At 41.0% G+C, this 18,373-nt stretch overlaps 1 protein-coding gene across 2 annotated transcripts; it reads right to left on the reverse strand.

Moving 5' to 3' along the window:
* Nucleotides 1-1,032: 1,032 nt before the first annotated feature.
* Nucleotides 1,033-10,580, reverse strand: mlh1 (mutL homolog 1, colon cancer, nonpolyposis type 2 (E. coli)). 2 transcript variants are annotated; one of them, XM_004559669.6, is made up of 20 exons: nucleotides 10,094-10,580; nucleotides 9,762-9,852; nucleotides 8,928-9,026; nucleotides 8,775-8,848; nucleotides 8,605-8,677; nucleotides 8,433-8,524; nucleotides 8,317-8,359; nucleotides 8,119-8,207; nucleotides 7,909-8,021; nucleotides 7,715-7,808; nucleotides 5,745-5,898; nucleotides 5,108-5,445; nucleotides 3,387-3,529; nucleotides 2,940-3,048; nucleotides 2,790-2,853; nucleotides 2,553-2,717; nucleotides 2,357-2,449; nucleotides 2,164-2,274; nucleotides 1,927-2,075; nucleotides 1,033-1,762 (listed from the first exon to the last, which is right to left on the reverse strand). In XM_004559669.6, exons 1-20 carry the CDS (start codon nucleotides 10,198-10,200, stop codon nucleotides 1,687-1,689), a joined length of 2,277 nt encoding a protein of 758 aa, XP_004559726.1. In that variant the 5' UTR covers nucleotides 10,201-10,580; the 3' UTR covers nucleotides 1,033-1,686. The 2 variants fall into 2 exon arrangements, with proteins under 2 accessions (XP_004559726.1, XP_004559728.1); XM_004559671.6 differs by lacking the exon at nucleotides 1,033-1,762 and having other exon boundaries at nucleotides 1,820-2,075; nucleotides 10,094-10,579.
* Between the last annotated feature and the right edge of the window lie 7,793 nt (nucleotides 10,581-18,373).

The raw sequence follows: 18,373 nt of genomic DNA on the forward strand, positions 1-18,373 counted from the left end.
ATAGATCTTAAGGCACTTTAAATGTTAGGTACAATAGTTCTACTGGGAACTGTTGTACTACTGGGGATCTACTGGGATCTTCCCACACAACCATCATAGGGTTTACAGAGGGGGGTCCAAATCTCTGGGTGAAAATCCCTTGCTGATGCCAGTGGTCAGAGAACTGTCAGACTGCTTAAAGCTGCTAGGACAATAACAATAACCCAACCACTCCTCACAACCAAGTTGTGCAGAAGAGCATTTTCTTCTGCAACAATATGTTGAACCTTAAAGCAGATGGGTTACAGCAGCAGAAGACCACACTGGATGCCACTCATTTCACCTAAGAACAGGAAACTGAGACTAAAAAGAAAAATGCCCCCTGGGCTGATTTCTGCTGCAGGATCATTGTGTGATGCTGTCACATCAGCATGTATCGAAAACTGCTGAATGTTTCCAGCACTTTTGAATCTGTGCCATGGAGAATTAATACAGTGCTGAAGGCAAAGGGGTGTCTAGCAAGGTGCACCTACTTAAGTTCTGTCTCTTGAACCTAAACTAAAAGCTGGTTTGACAGGAGAGGGGTCTGATGGCTGATGATGTGCCACTTTTGGATACTCTTAGAACAAGAAGTAAGCTGTCACTCTGAGACTGAGGCTCCGTTGAGATCATTTCTCATTCATGTGAGAAGAAATGAAATTAATTTAACAGGGAGCCAGTGACGAGAAACTAAGCTGTTCTTATTAACCAAGAGGTCTTCATTTGATTCTAATACTGAAGAGAAGCCCAAAATGTTATCAGGGGCCAAACGAGGACAAGGCTGGTTTAACCACATACACCGGATACTCTGTCAATGTTCAACCCAACCATTATAGCGCCATCTTATGGTCAAATTGCTGGCATCCTGAAAGATGATTTCAAACCAGGAGGATTTTAAAAACCTCAAATGAAGCCCATCATTATGGCCCTTTAGTGATTCTTTTATGAGCTAAAAATACTTCAATGGCCAAGCTGAAGATTCATGCTAACATCTGGTGTCCTGTCATTCCCACTGCCCTGAAAGTGAAGGCTACAAAAAAGCCACAGAACAAAACTGCAAATTTTGTGGACCATTTTTATTAAATATTATCTGCTTTTCTTGTGTTGTTTCCAGTCAAACTTTCTTTCCCATGTATGTCTTTTAACACGTTAATCCCACTGCTAAGCAATACTTGAAAGGGGCTGTCAGAGTTCTTCACTTCAGGTTGTATTACTGTGATGTGCGAGTAAAGAATTGAAGCTGATTTTGGAATCTTAAAAAGTGGAGCACATCTTTTAGATTTCTGCTTCTCTATGCATAGAGCGAGGGAAGCCTACACCAATTTCCACTTTTGAAACTCTGAAATCAAAAGATGTATGAATTTAATTTGTCCCCGTTTGGAATCACTAGAATAACTCGGGTTCGCTTTCTTCTTTAAAAACAAAACAGAGTAAATCAGGTAAGTACAGTTCACTCACTTTTCTGGTCTTCTGCAGGTGTTAAACTAGTTACTGTCCCTCAGGTGTTGATGGAAACACTGGCAGAGCTGCTTTAACCTCCTTCACACAGAGTGCTGACACAGCTTCGACTGACAGGTGGAATGGAGAAGTAATAAAAGTCGAGCTCATTTGCTGGCACGTTTTCGGGTTTCGTTATGGGACTTGTGACCCACTTCTATTTTCCTGGCTTCATGCCTGAAGTCTTAGTGTTAGGAAACCATGTGGAGCCTTGGCACTTTTCAGTAAGCCGTTCAGAAAGGGTTTCCTGCAACAGAGACCCTTTTATAACAGAATTTTTACTCATAAAGACAGAAATGTGAAGTCTTGTTTTCTATAAAGTATTTATTTACAGTATGTGTTATTTAAGAAAAAAAAGAAAAAGAGCTTATATAGTTGATTTTTTTCAGCCATGATGAGCAGTTTCAGCACCTCTCAAACACTTTGTAGAGATCGGGTAAGTTGGCAATCTGCAGCACAGTGCCATCCTCGCTGAAGCTCTTCGGGGGACTGAAGAGGGTTCGGAAAGCTTTAAAGATGAGGTGTTCGACTTTCCACCGCCAAGACTTCACCTCAGTGCCCTGAAACGTCACGAGCGTTACACCTCACACGAGACAAAACAAGGTCCATAACTGGCTGGACAATTTCTGCAAAGTTCAGTATTCACACCTGCTCCTCTCCTGGCTCGGCCTCCAGGATGTACTGCTTCCTGATGGAGTAGAACATGCTGCACTCTTTGCTGAAGTCTCTGAAACAGTCCTTTTCACCGTCCCAGTTCACCTGCACGACATCGCCGCACAAAGGTCTTCAGTTTGTGTTTCCAGAATTGTAGCTTAAATGGAGAGGCTATGATCTAGGTTACCTCAGTTGCCAGGCGCAGGATGAACATAGGGAGACCCTCCATGACTGGGGTGTAGTTGTCGAGGAGCAGCGGGAGTCCTAGTAGGTTTCCTTCCTGTTGTGGGTGTGTTTTGGGTTTGGTTTCTTTTTTGGTTATAACATGAGTTCGAACAATGTTGAAATGCAAGCAGAAATTATCTAAAGAGAATATTTCTGACCTGGTCTATCTCCATGGAGAAGTAGTCCTCTAGCATCTCCGCTTTCTTTTTCAGGAAGTCCACTATGTACTGAGCCAGGCCTTCTTTGGGACCGTCCTCTTCAGTCCAGCCGCTCTCCTCTGACTCCAAAGCCAACATGGCCAAGTCATAAAGAGGTGCTGGGGTCTGAAAACACATTATCCATCATTAGGATCCACACAGTGTTTTCTAATCACTGACGTTGTACACTTTACTTACAGACAGTCTGAGTACACCGAAATTTCCAAAGTCATAAATGAGTATTTGGTAGAAAAGCTCCTGGCTGTAAGAGAAACACATTATCTGACATAAAGCAGCAGCACCAGCTTGAAAGAGCAGAGCTGAACAGAGTTTTTTCACGGTTCTCACCTGAGTTTGTTGGTGTTGAGCAGGTAGAGCTTAGTATGATGTTGCACCAGAGACCACTGGGGATTGACGCAGCCCACAAACGAGTGGTTCTGCATCATTTCTTGAAGGCCTGGAGAGAACGTGCATGAATAAAACATGTTTGGCTTTGTTTTGTTATGTAAATCACAAAAACCGCTCTTAAAGTTCATCAAGAAAGGGTTTATTTGAGACATGCTGAGAGGTCGAATGAATCATTACGAGAGCATGATGTAGCAGCAGAAGAAGTTGCGTAAAGCTGGTTATGAAAAACGACCTGGGCCCCAGAGCAGGAAGTCAAATCAGTGGAACATTTTAGAGAGTCAAAGAGGTTCTTATGTTAGACTGCTCAGTTTAGCCGGGATGGAGATTCCCCAGATCTGATTTGGCGCTAGTGCTCAGAGGTACAGGGCAGGTTTTGTGACGCCACACCTTTATGTGTGTTCTCTGTGATCTCAGCTCTCAGCTCTTTGATGCTGTTCAGTTTGATGAGTCGTCTCTTGGGCGTGGCTGCAGCCGTCAAGTCCTCGCCTTCTTCCTGCTGCTGCTCTTTCTGCTCTGTCCTCGGTCGCTTCCTGTCTCACAATAACGCACACAGACCCAATCACACCCGGTTACATTAAAAATGCTGTGGGACTTAACAGGATGTGCCAATGATCATACATGTTAACACACATTTAGTTGCAGATATTTGTTGTCTTAAAAATATAAAGTCTACATGTACTCCAAGATTGGACTGGATGACTTTCTTTGTTGGCCACTTGGGGGCAGAAGAAACCAACAGTATTCATCTGGAGTCATGTTTCTGCTAAGCTAACTCCAATATTTATCCTTTCTTTATCTACTTCTACAACAAGGAGGAATATGTGGCTCTGAAGCTGCCAGATGTTTGACTTTTCTTGTCTGATTTGTCACAGCTGTTTTGTGCTGCGTAGTTGGCTCACTTTAAATTTTGCCTGAAACTCTTTAATCACCCTTTACAGCTCAGGAATCTATCTATGAAGGATCTTCAGTGTTCATGTTTTAACAACTGTCTCGCCAAAACTCTTAACAATCTGTTATTCAGTCTCACCCCTAGATGTCAGTACGTTACAGTCAGCTGAATTCTGTTTTCTTACTCCTCCATATTCAAGTGAATAATGCAATAATGCCAGCTACAGTTGCTGCTGTAGGACAAACATCTCTGGCCGTTCATCTGTAGTGAGTGTGACTGTCACTCCACCGTTTACCGTCAATATGTGTCCACGTCTATTTACTCTGGCGGAGGCTGTAAAACTTTGTGAAAGGAGTCTGATACCACTTGGTGAGTCAGTGAAAATCACTCCTGTGTAATCACAGCGATAATGAGCTGAGTTTTTGAGGATATCCTGAACCTTTCTGTTGATAAGCGCTGCTCTTTTTTCAGCTGTTAGCTGTTGTTAGCTGGCGCTGAAAGTGAAACTTTCTTTAAAGTGGATCTAAAATCACTCTCACAGGTAGTGAATAAACTCTTTTACAATCTGAGTTTAATCAAATAGTTTATCAGAGGGAAAGTGTGATTCTTAGGATACTCGAGCCTGGTGGTATACTATTACCTCATGTATGTATGGCCAATCTTTAGCCACATACATAAACACATGTCCATCTCAGCCACTGTATTCAATATGACTGGGCAACATGGCAGCTTTCACAAACCATCGCCTGCTCCTATGTATTTTATTCTATTTCTATATTAATTCTAATTTAATGAGAAAGCAACACTTTGTTGGAAGACATATTGATACACTCCTCAATGCATATTTAAGAGCACAGCGTTCTTTTTTTCAGTTAAATAACCTTAAAAAATGACATGCTGTAACTTTAAATGCCAGTGTTAGTTAAACACAACACTGCTTTTGTTACTGATTGGCCCTAAGGGTGATGTCTCATCAGTGAGGGCTGATCCATGTTTACTTTTACATTCTTCTTTCTGCTCTCTTACACAACTCATTTGCTGCGGGTCAATGTTCAGATTTGCTCACAGTGCAGGATCAATCGTACATTAGACTTGTCCTGATCTAACTTGCAGAAATTCTGACAGGATTACACTTAAAGTTACTCCCTGACTGAGTCTGTAATCCCTGCTGACTCACACAATCTAATGCTGCTACTGCTACTGCACATATGTCATTCACCTCTGATTATCAAGAGCACCGACGCTGCCTTGTTCCTCGCCCTTTGGCACCTCTGCTTCCTGTTCAGCCAGCGCCTCCAGCATGTCTGAGTCATCTACATCGTCTATCTCTATGCTGTCCGCCTGGATGGCTTTGATCGCAGTCTGCCCACTGCTGGGACCAGCAGGCTCGGGATCAGGGAGCGGCTTTTCTTTTGGTTGGAGGAAGGCATCTAGCTTCTGTGTGCGACAGTCGGTCCTCACCATCTGATGTGCGTAGACTCGCTCGCTAGACTCCGATGTGGTGCTGGAGGCCTTAACCTCAGTGTTACCTGAGACTGACAGTCCCGGCAACAACGTCTACACAAAGACAGAGATGGGCACAGACTGTAAATGACCTGGTGGTAACTTCCACTGCTGAAAGATGAAGCCAGGGCAAAAGCCTTTCATACAAATGTTGTCACTTGTGGTTGCAAAAAAACAAAGATGGAGACAGGAACGCTAAATTTGAGCTTTAAAATAAATGCAGGAAATTAAAGCGACTGTATCCATCTTTTATCTACAGTCTGCAGTAAACACGTGGCGGTGCACAATACGTCAGATAATGTGGACGTGAAACAGTAGGGGCACAGTAAGAAAGAGACCTTGTCACTTCATACCTGAGTGAAATATGTACGTGAGGAGTTGGAGCCCAGGAGTTTGCTCTCGATGTGCTTCTGAACGCTCTCGATGACACTGTCCTCATGCAGGAAGTGCACTTCATGTTTAGTGGGATGAACATTAACATCCACATTCTGAGGAGCGATTTCTAAGCTGTGAAAGTTAGAAAGCAACAGTGATTCAAGGTTGTAACTCAAGAAACAGTGTTAGAAGAGTCCTAACTGTGATTCAGATATGTCAATAACAAGCAACAGATGGTCTTTCTTGATGCAGAGAAGCCCTTTGACCAAGCTGAACAATTTGGTTTAGGTCATAATTTCATTAACTCCTTTAAGGTTCTTTTTAATGGCCCTATGGCAACTGTTACAGCTAATGTGGTTAGGTCTAAAAACTCTTAAAAGAGGAAGCCAACAGGGCTGTCGCCACTATTATTCAGTCTGGCTATAAAGTCGTTAACTGATACAAAAAGATGTGACCCTGCAGTCTGCAGGATTGTAATCGGTCAGGATCTTCATAAGATTACTTTATATGCTGATGATGTTTTATTATTCTTGTCTAACCCTACAAAAAAATCAGTAAATTGTCTAATAGAAGTGAAACATTTATTTAGCACCTTATCTGGTATAAAAATGTATTTCTCCAAATCTGAGGCTATGTCAGCAACAGACACCCAAATCTTTTACTTCCTCCCCTTTAGAAATGGTCTCTGATGGGTTTCGTCTACTTGGGTATATTTCCAACATCCCAGTTCGATCAGATGTTTAAAGCTTATTTATTCAATAAGATTAAGCAAGATCTTGAACTTTACAACTCACTCCCTATGTCCTGGTTACACGGGGTCTCACTCTATCAAGCGAGGATGATTCAAATAGAAAAAAAAATTTAAAAATATAAATGAAAGTTTCATCTGGTCCAAAAGATGGGCACTCATAAAGAAGTCAACTTTGCAGCTTCATAGAATTTAGAAAATATCAATTGAGATGTCTTCTTCAATTTAGCTTTATATTGAATCTTCAGCGTCTAAGCATCCTCTTTCAAACCTAATTGTTATGAAGAATATGAAAACTGTAAAAGATTGGTGTAGGAACCCAATCACAATAAAAACACTCAAGGACTGGAGGGAATGGATTGCAGTGAGAACTGAAATAACATCCATCTTCCCCAACTGTTACCAATCCGGATTTCTTACCAGGTCATTTAAACAATGGACTGTGAGGTTTTCTTTTAGAGACCAACTGGAGAATGTGGTCCTACTGACCTTTAATCAAATAGAGCAAGAATGTAAGATAGGAACAACCTCTTGCATTACTTTCAGATAAGAGACTATGTCAATAACAAAACCGGTCCACTAAACAAGGTCAAGGACTCTGACACTGAAATTTTCTACAAGGAGTAATGTTTCAGTTAGCGTGTTGTACAAAATTCAGAGGGTGTACTCTGGGACCAGGACAGCTGAGACAGACCGTTGGCAGACTTTTCTTTCACACAGCCCCTTTCAAACTTCAAGTCTGCCACTTCACTTTAATGTTGTAAGTGTAAAATAAACTGTCTTACACACATTTGAGTTCTCTATGAATTGCAGAAAACTGAATTGAAACTGAGCTCAACCTGCTGTCTCTTCTCCTTGATCTCCCAAATATTTACATCTGTCTTTTCTGTGGCAGGAAAAAAATGTACTACTTAAGAGGATTTCTCATTAAACTCACTCAATCACCAGGCAGCACTGGATGATACTGGAACACACGCGTCATTATGTGCCTGGTCCAGTTTTAACAAGTTTTTAACAAGAACCTTTCCATAAAACTTCAAGCGATGGTCAAGCTGTGATAACTGAGTTACAAGGATAGATGAATGTCAAAAAGATGTGTGTCTTCCCCCTGCTAAGCCTAACTATTATTGTTGTTATTAACAGATGTACGACTTAAAAAAGCAAACACACACACAAAGCCACACAGGTAAAGTACATTACCTCAAGTAAAGGAACGGGTGTGTGTTCTTGGGGAGATATGCAGCATAAACTGTCTCAATCGCTTTCTTCAAAGCGCTCGACTCCACCAGACGATCTGAGACATCGCAGAAGACAGCTTCATTTCACAGAAACACAGCAGCTAACAAGATTAAATGCTAACTGCTGCGTTTCCAGTAAGTTTCTGTGGTACGTACGGTTTATGAACAGGATCAAAATGCATTTCTTGACTGAATAGTTTGCGTTTGAGATGTAGCCTTTCATCTTATAAGCGAGCTTCTGATCTTCACAGGCAACCTCGATCAGCTCCCTGGGAACATACCACAGAGCCGGTCATGCAATCAGCTCAGAGGTGAGAAGAGGTTGCATAAAAAGCAGCGCTCATCAAAGGAGATTTGCCGGAATACCTGCTGACTGCGTTGCCAAAAATCCCTCGAATATTATCCACTACAGACGCATTGGGAAGAGTCCTTACGTCTGCCACGGTCTCTCCTTGCTGGAAAGAGGAGTCACAAAAACAGACAGCAAATAGTTTATTTGAAGAAAACTGCTTCGCGTGCTTGAGGGAGGCATTTAATTTAAATGAAAAATAAAGCACATCTTACCTTTTTGACAGAGAAGCTTTTTCCTGAGTTGTGTATGGCGTACCTGCAGAGTAAGACAATGTTAACAAGTTGAAGCAAATTCACCAAGAATCATGAGAGACGAATAAAACCCACACCTGCCGACCACTTCTACAATCCTGGAGTACTCATCGCTCGGGCTCTTTAGAGCTTTTCTCCTGGTGGAGACGTTATAGAAAAGATCCTCCACCTGCAATCAACAAGAAGAGCAGCTTCTCAGCATCTATAAATTGTATTTTAGAGAACAGCTCATCTGCAAGGAGAACTCACAAGGATCTGCGTTCCCTGGTTTCCAGCACATGGTTTGGGAGGGCCTTTTAGTTTGCCATCGCTGTAGTTGGCTCTGCAAGAGAACACAACCAATTTATGAGAGAGCTGACATCCTAGTTGTTTTGTAGCCTTTAGTAAGGCTTTAGAGCAGATAAGGAATGCAACAGTACCTGTAAGCGCACTTTGCATCAGCAGTCTTTGTGGTTATGGTCACATGGGCAACATGGCTTATACTAGCAAGGGCCTGCAGACAAGAACAAACACAATAAATGTAATACAAAACAAATTAATACAGTGAAGGCAGACAGAGGTGCACAGCTCACCTCTCCTCTGAATCCATAGGTTGCGATACTCGAAAGGTCCTCAAAAGTTTGAAGTTTGCTCGTGGTGAACCTCTCACAAACGATTTCCATGTCCTCCTTCTGCAGTAGTGAAAAAGAGTTTCACTTGGTACACAGCATATTCTGAACAAACTACCATAACGTCACCAGCAGGGTCATTCTGAGGCAACCCTTCATACTGACCCTTAAAATTTGAAGTGATTTTTAATCAAAGCCAAACAAAGAATTTTGTTTTTCATAGCATAAATATGTCTGACGTAACATAAAACATCATTTGTAAGCTTGTTTGTAAGCTTAGGCACTCATTCAGTTTTAACTTCATGCATTCAGTTGTTATAGTCATATATCATTGTATGCTTGTTCCTCACTGTGGTGGGAAAACTAAAGCCTGTGACAAGTAATTATGAGTAAGTACTATGTAATTCTCCATCTGGTCAAAACTAAGATTTATACAATTTAACAATACATCGCCGTGGGTTGGAACATGAAAATCATGTCATTTTAATTACATTTTCTTGAAAAATCAATCCTTTTTTAAAAAACTTATATTACTTCTCATTTTGTCATATTTAATGTTACCAGAAATTACTGGGGCAAATTGTTAGAAGACATGAAAAAATGGCTGTAGTTACAAGAAAACAGCTCAAGTATAAAATGTTCAAATGTGTTAACAAGTACACTTGAGTTGGTGTCTTCCGTCTTTCAGTTCAGGGAAAGACTTAGCACACTCAGTGACAGAAGAAAACCAAAATAGCTTAACCCTGACTGCGTAATGATGAAGCAGAGGCCACCCAGCTAAAAGGGCGGGTCACCCACCCTGATGCCAGTGCCGTTGTCCTGAATTTGAAGAAGTTTCAGTCCGCCGTCTTTCACCGTCACCTGAATGCTTGTGGACTTTGCATCCAAACTGGAACAATTGTAAAACACAAAAGTGTATTTACCACAGGGTCACACTGCACGCTAAGAGGAGACAGTTACAGGTCTGTTACTATGTTACACGTGATGTAAACAGTCACCCCGGCCATGTATGGCCACCTTTAATAATCCCGCTACTTGGATATTTAAGTCACTAGTCGTACAGTGACTTAAATATCCTAACGTTAGTGCTCACGTTATTGAAACTGCTCTTTATATAGCTGCTAATTTACCAGTTTTCAATCATTTCTTTAACGGCGTTGGCAGGACGCTGAATAACTTCTCCCGCAGCAATGCGGTTGACAACAGTCTCGTCGAGCCTCCGGATAACTCCCGCCATGTTTACAGAGCTGCTGACTTCTAGTTTGGTTAAAGAGCAGGCAGAATGTGCGAGTACGTAAACATATGGAATAAACGGTATTTATTTAAGCTAAAGTGCAGCATTACTGCTGTACACGAAACTGAGCACGCTTGTGACCAGAGAGGAAGCAAACAAACAGACCACTCACTCCGCCTGAAAATGTCAGAGTATGTCAGAAGTTATAATGTCGGTCCCTCAAATACCTCAATGACCGTTATAATAAACGTTTTAATCTCTTTTAAAAAAATAAACTATAATTGCGGAGAAAATTTTTAGACATAATTTTCAATTTATTTAGATAAAGGCACGCATCTTCCTAAACACACAATCTTCGACGACAGCGCGGGTAGAAGGCGGGGGCGGTGACTACGTCCGGCTGTAGAGCTACGTAATTCCCGAAAAGTCTTCTTCGTTGGCAAATATTTTTGAAATACTGTAGCCTAGCGACCCGTAACGGTTGTGTAATCATGCTTTTTGAGGAGTAAACAGTTATTTTTGTGAAAAGCTAAAATAATTACGGTTATATAGTTCAATTACAAATATGTTTGCAGAAAATAAATGGCAATTATGTGTTTTACTTTCTTCCCCCCCCCCCCCCCCCCCTTTTGTTTGATCTATTAGTGCTGAGACTGGTAGACAGATAATACTGTGGGTCTTTGCCATGCCCATTTCTGGGTTGTACAATTTTGAAGTGTTTACTTAGGCTTAAGGTAATAAATAGCTTAAGTAATTAGCCATAAATACCATTACATAATGAAGTCCTGAGAACTGCGCCCTGGTAAAGATTGGTCTACAAAAAGGTCAGGGGTCACAACCGCTTACAGAATTGCCCCCAAAAAGCCTGGCTTCACAATCACAGACCTACTGTATAACAACATTACATTCATTTAAGGGAACCTTAGCTTCATCTTTTGCCTTCAGCAATTTTCAGCATAGGCTAAAGCTACTTGGGCTTCTCCCTTATTCCCAAGAGGTAACCACATATGGGTAGCTCAGCATATTTGATTTGGCAGAGTTTTTTCTTTTCTTTTTTTAATGCCAGATGTCCTTCCTGACAAAATCCCAAAGGGATGTGTGTCGCCTCTAATGATCTAAACAGGGATCTTTCGCTTGTGAGGAAATTGCGTAAACCGCCATGCTGTTGAGTGAATATATAACATAAATGGCCAAAGTAACATTAAAAAGCGATTTATTTTGATGACCTTTTTTAGAAACAGTATTGCCAAAGCATCAAAATAACATACATCCAAATATCTGAATAGTACACAGTAATCGTTAAAATAGCAAAATGTATGGTATAGTACGTACAATGCAGCTCCATAACGTAGTTGTTTATATATTCACCTATGAAGTGAAAGGTCTATGAAAGATTCCAACAGAGGCAGAAATCCACTTGGGATTGCATCAGGAAAGGGCATGCTGTGTAAAAATCTGCCAAATCAAACAAGGAGAGCTGCCTGTTTTTCACATGGGAGCAGCTGACAGTAGCATATACAATATAAACCTGCTATGGCATGTACAGAGGTAAAGACATTTGACCTCTAAATTCCAGAGCCTTGTTCTGTATGAGTACAACATTCCCACCAAATAGTTTGTATGTTAAATAATTCCACTCCACCAGAAGACTTAACCCACAGTGGCATGGTCTGCGTTGTATAATATCAAATGTTCAGACAAGGCAAAACTAAATAATTACTAAATTACGTATTTTAAAAGGTAAAACTATTAGGCATTAGTGCAGTTTTCTCCCCTGTACTCTTGGCTGATTCACCTTTGAGGCCCTTGCCTGTGCACATAGTTGGCCAGACCACAAACTGCCTGCATTCCTCACAAAGCTGCATGCCTTTCGGCCGGTGGGCTACGGCAGAACAGTGGCGGGAGTTCAGAATCTTCCAAAATGCAAATCTTCTCAGATATTTTATGAGGATTTATTTTTTCATGAAAACTAATCTAGGTTACATGAACCCTCTGTGATTATGACACTAGGTGCCAGAGTTATGTTGCTATGCTGCTACGTTATGTTGCTGCTACGTTTTAGCCCCAAGCAGGGTGACCTCAATCGGATAAAATGCTGTGAGAAAAGGCCTTGTGTCACCATTCAGATAGTACCCTGCACTAGAGTTTCTCAGCGCACCCACTGCAATCTGAAATAAATCCAGGCTGGATTTTAAAATTTGTAGTTTCATTTGAAAGTTAAGAATGGGTTTCCAGCAAGAATTAATGAAAATACTCCAAAATCTCAATCCTGAAAAGCAGATTGTCCTCAAACACCTGCAGGAAAGCAAACAGAATGAGGTAGCAGTGAAAAACACATACTGGGTAAGTTTCTGCCACCCTGTACCCAGGAATCTGCATTTTGTTATATCGCCTAGAGTCAAATATGGATTATAATGGAGGTCTCAAACAAAATATATTTCATCTACACTTTTTGCTGAGGTTTAAGTTGCAGTGAGAAACCATGTGAGCTCAGTTCTCACAGAGCCACGTAATATTTTCCACCTGAAATCCTGCTTGGTTTTGTAAATCCCCTCAGAATCTGAACCAGGCTATTTCCGTGTAACCGTTTTTTCATTTTTATGCAAAAGTATATGCCTATGCAAGCAGCCCCGAGAGCTAACTCGGCAGGGTTTAGAAGTTCAGCAGCTCGTTGTGCCGCCTTCTTGAGCCTTTGCCAACTCGACTTCAGTGCCATCAAACAACTAATTGCAGGCGTATGCAAACAAAGGCCACAAAAGAAAATGGAACAACCTAAGAGGTCACTGGAAGTATGAAAGGAAGTCATCTTGGCAGAAATGTGACTCTAATGTTTGTCTTACTTGTGATTTGCTTATTCTGTGCTTTCTAGGCTCTTTCTGCAGCTAAACCTTGAAGGACTGCGGTAACATCGATCACTTTATGCCAAAGGAAAAGCTATAGCTGTGTGCTTGAGTCTGAGATGTACCGTGGGGACTTGATGTCTATTCAGTGTCCCTGACTCAGTGCAGGACATCCCAGTATGCAGTATTTCAGCAGCAGGATGTACCACAGGATGCAATACAATAGTGCTGGAAATAACGCAGGCATGTAAAAAAAAAGAGTAAATGTAAGCAAGATGTAAGGCATTATAGCTGCTCCCTGTTTTTTTTTTTTTTTGTTTGTTTGTTTTTTTATCTTTTCCACTGGCAGACAGCATGTATAACATCATTGTGGAGAGCTACCCTCCCTGCAGTAAGTCTGTGTCCTGTCTCAATGTAATCTCAAGTCCTGGATGAGGTCAGAGCTGGTTGTGCATTACTCCAGTCAGTAATTGCTCCTATTTTTCTCAGAACATTTCCTCTAGTGCGACATAGTGTAAAGTGCTGATTACAGCTCTGCCACTCCTGTGGCGACCTGCCACACGTAAAGACAGGCACAAGCAAGCACGCATGTTAGTGTAGTTGCACACGGGACATGCACACACACGCAGCTTTGTAAGCCAAAGCGTGTCCAAAGTGGATTCAAAAGGTAGACTTAAATAAACTTTTCTCTTGTTGCAAGCTGCAGACACACACAGAGAAAATACTCTAAAAACACAAACACTGTCAACAGGTGAAATGACAGGCAAATGAGATGCACACCTGCTGCTGAGCACCCTGGGAAATGAGCTCAGCACTGGCCCAACACGGCCTCCACGTACGCCAAACAACGTGGATCCATTTCACACCTTCAAGTCGCTCTCTAGACATTCTGCACTGACACAAGCCTGCTGTTTTGTTACATCTGTGTGTTTATATCTACACCTTTTGTCACCAGCAAGTTGGTAATCTCTGGCTTAATGGAGATAAAAACTGGTGACAGGGGGTTGAAAGAGTACATTATTGTACTCTTGATGTGGGAATGCAATAATCTGCGGAATTTGCCATCCTCTCAACAAGTGACAAAGATAGAGGAGCTAGTCTTTGCTCAAATGACAAGGTTTGTCCAACATGGCACAGATCCAGAATCCACCCAGATAAGAGTGGCCATCTAATTTTATCATATTCAAGAATTTCATAGGCTGAATCTCATCTGGATATGGATGAATTAAGCAAAACAACGTTAACACGTTTGGAAATGTGCTCAGCCCATTGTCTGCAGACTTTCATTAACTTTCATCATCTCTTTAGCCAAGCATGATCTCACCTCTTTGAGAACCACTAAGACTTCCTGTGTCCCTCCGTGACAGTATGCGCCCAGAAATGGATTCAGCAGCTGCTGCTCTTCCTTTTCTCTTTGTTTTCTCACACTCCATTTTTTTCTCTAGTGTCAATCTTCCTCTTCCTACATGCTCTCCTTATCAGCACAATAGCCTCAGGACATGTTATAAACAACAGATGAACACATGGCTTCCTACATAGAGGTAAAAGAGAGGAACTTCAGCCAAAAACTCAATCAAATCATTTTGTGTTTAACCATTTCTGTGGTTGAATTTTAAATATAATCAACATTACGTGTCACTACTGGAGTTATCACTAAATACAGAGTAAATAAAAAATAGATGAAATGTGGATGTCTCAGTTTTGCATGTTATTCTTTTTGTCATGTATGGCAGTGCCACAATCAGGTGATTAAATGAATGTGATTAGTATAAACTAAATTTATACCACTCAAGTAAATTAAATTTGACCAGATTCAATTACACTTCATGTTTCACACTGTTCTTATGTAACAAATAATATTGAAAATTTACATGTCTTCACATTTTTTTGAGTGTGGCAATAGAATACAAGGTCAGGATATCAACAAGAGTCATTTCTGTACATGAACGTACATAAAAAAATGTTGTCGAAACCACAGATGTTTAAATATTACAGTGTGAATTGATGTCAAACAAGAATCGGAGCAAAGCACGGCCATTGTTTAGCACCTTCAGGCTGGCTTCCATCCCCACAAACTCGTCATGCTAAAATACAAAGCAAACCATTTTTACAGCCTAGTTAAAAAACAAAAACAAAACAAAGATGTCCATAGCTTATTTCCCTTTTCATGACAACTGTGAATGGAGTGAATTTGTATATAAGTCACTCTTTTTTAAATGTATTATCCTTAAAATTATGCAGGATTAAGGGTGTAGCTTATTTCAGTAACAGATAGATGTTAGCTGTATGCTAGGCCTCACCTCTGCTAACCCATTGTGTCTGTGGTGTTGGAGTCTTCCGGAGAATTTTTTAATACAATTATGGCAAACAATATGGCCAGTGTTAGTCAACTGTACTGGCAGACAATCAAAGAAGTATGCTCAGTTTTTTTGGTAGTGAAATTCTAGCATGATTTGTTTTATATGTTAGCACAGACACAGATCTCTGGGGGTATCTTGCTAATGAAGGTAGCTATCGTTTACATTAAGCCCTCCTTTTTATGATATGATGGCTTAAAAAACCATAATGACACAATCAAAATGTCAGACTCTAGGGTTCAAATAGATAGAATAGATTTATAGATAGATTTATAGATAGAAACTTTCCTTTTATGGTTCAGGCCACATGCAGACCGCTTTGATATTAAGCAAGCCAGACCAGTTAACCTCTTCTTTCTGACCATGTAAAGAAGTTTAAGTGCACATTTAATTCGATAGATCTTAATATAAGAAAAAGTGCAATTTCAATAATACATCTCCATTTTATCAGTTTTACTGGATAAATAAATTATGTTGTAGTAAATTTAAGAAATCAGGATGGATGAAAAGCAATCGGACTCATGAAAATACAGTTCGGATTTTCCAAAACTGTCTAGTTGGTTGGATCGGTGTCTTTGCTCTGCAAATTCTGGCCTCCGGGCCTTATGTTTGACATCCCTGGTCTAGAACAACCAACCATTATTGTCATTTCTGGAGTCATGTTGCAAGCCTAACTAAAAAGCATGGTCGGTTAAGGCTTATATTGTACATACCCACATTTAAAAAGACCTGCAAACAGCACTGCGGCCCCACCCAACAATTGAAGTTAAGCTTTTCCATTTGAAGCATTTATGAGAATATGAAGCCTTTTGAAGTGATACAGAGCTCTCCCCATTTATACGGTGAACACCTTGTGAAGATGTTCAGATGTCATTCAATGTCATTAAAAAGGTATGGCCTACAAACTACGTGCCATGTACTTTCCAGCTCTTCATGGGACCTCCTCGGTTTTGTTTGGTGCTGAATTCTCTAAGGTTGGCAGCTGTTGAATCTGTGCAGGTTGCCAATTAAATCCAAGGTTTATATTCTTCATTACAGAGTGTGTACTGGTGGGGCACAGTCCAAGAGTGTGGGAGTCCGGGAAGGTGGTGCTGTTCACGACTTGCACTCCTCTGTTTGTTTAGCAGTGTTATCAAAGTGTGTGCATCATGCAGAATGAGTGTGAACTGTATCACTCAACACTTTAAACGAACCTTACTTAGTCTACGAGGTCTCTGCAAGGACGCGGTAATCAGATCTGCGGTGCAGGATATTCTTCCTCCAGTGATATGCCTTCTTTGTCCCCTTTTGACAATAACAGTTGTACATTTGAGCTGAAGTTGTGGTATCACATAAATCATAACAGTTCACACTGAGTTTGATTCACACATTCTTGGTGGTGTTTTAGGAAGGGGGAGGACCTCAGCTCTGAGTCACTGTGTGTCCGAGTTCATGTTTCATAATCACTGCTGTCAGTCACAAAACCAAAAGGCAAGACATGGGTTGTGTATTTTTATTGAGAGCTACATGGGTTAAAGGACTGCCACTGTGAATGCTACCCAATGGTATGTAGTGTAGCAACTATCTATGAACCAAGAGAACATGACTTTTTATGTCTCTATTCCAACTGCTCCTCTGTGTGCCTTGGGTGGTGCCTGAAGCGAACAATGAAGGATTGTCTTCAAGTCTTTACTTGAGCTGCTATGTTGTCTCATTTCCTTTGGATTGGTTACATCAGCGTTCACGCTGACATGGCTATTTTAGGTATGAGGTTGGAGCTGCCCTTAAAGAAAAATCACTGAATTTTAGCCTCTCTATCTCTCTCCTTTCAAGGTTTAACAAAACACGGGTTGCAAAATCCTGTCTTGGAAACCCAGATGTCCTTCCTCCAACTTTTAGGCTACATTTCCACATGAGAACCCTTAGTAAACAACAAAGAAAGGATAATATCATTTCAGTTTATAGTGAATGCCACAAAAGAAATCGTTAATGAAGCATGAAAAGCAGAAAAAAAGAATGAATGATGGGATCATGTTGAAGGTGTAGCCTTTTTTTTTGCACACTTGAGGCTACACCTTCAACAAGGGCTGGTAGGGCGGCACTCTTTGTAATGATCATCCTCGCCCAGTGTTTCTATTGTTTGTTAATATGCTCATCATAGTAAGAAGTTTGAGGTTAACCTATTAGGAAGTCTTTTCTACAGAATCCAGGCTTGAATGGAATTCCAGTGACTGTTTACATTGTTCAGAGAGGATAGGTTTCATTCCTGTATTAATTAGTTTTTGGGTGGGTGACTGTAGCTCAGGTGGCAGAGCAGGTCAGCCACTAATCAGAAGGTCGGTGGTTCGATCCCAGGCTGCCTCCTGGCTGCATGCCAAATATCCTTGGGCAAGATACTAACCCCATGTTTGCCTACTGGTGGTGGTCAGAGGGCCCGGTGGCGCCAGTGTCCGGCAGCCTCGCCTCTGTCAGTGCGCCCCAGGGCAGCTGTGGCTACAACGTAGCTTGCCATCGCCAGTGTGTGAATGGGTGAATGACTGAATGTAGTGTGAAGCGCTTTGGGGTCCTTAGGGACTAGAAAAGCGCTATACAAATGCAGGCCATTTACCATTTCTACCATTTATTCCTTTGCAGCGTCTCAACCTCTTAACAGCTTTAAAATTACCGGTAGTTGTTTATTTTTATTCAGCGTATATCATCAAAGTAAATATGATTAACTATGATTTTTTTTAATGAAGAGGCCTATAATTAGGTACAGCTGAATCTGAAGTCCCATTAGTTCCCATTTTTAACATATTTATAAGCAGAGATGGCTTTATCAGCTAGTGCACCATGAGAAAAAGTAAGACATGGACCCTTAATGGCCACCCCGATGTTTTGTGAATGAAAGAAAACATTAAAAACTGGTCAATTAAATAAGTAAGCATTAATCCTAAACCTAAACCACAAACATTTCCTTAAGTGTTATTCATTTGCCAAAAAAGGACTAAACCAATGTCA

This window comes from Maylandia zebra, linkage group LG13, assembly GCF_041146795.1.
Source record: "Maylandia zebra isolate NMK-2024a linkage group LG13, Mzebra_GT3a, whole genome shotgun sequence".
Classification (NCBI taxonomy): domain Eukaryota; kingdom Metazoa; phylum Chordata; class Actinopteri; order Cichliformes; family Cichlidae; genus Maylandia; species Maylandia zebra.

Bases quoted from the DNA above. Each gene is read 5' to 3' on its own strand.
- mlh1 (XM_004559669.6), bottom strand. From the start codon at position 10,200: ATGGCGGGAGTTATCCGGAGGCTCGACGAGACTGTTGTCAACCGCATT. The intron at 8,360-8,432 runs GTGTGGGTTTTA...CTTACTCTGCAG, and splicing joins ATTGTAGAAGTGGTCGGCAG to GTACGCCATACACAACTCAG. The intron at 3,530-5,107 runs GTGAATGACATA...ATTGTGAGACAG, and splicing joins GGTGCTCTTGATAATCAGAG to GAAGCGACCGAGGACAGAGC.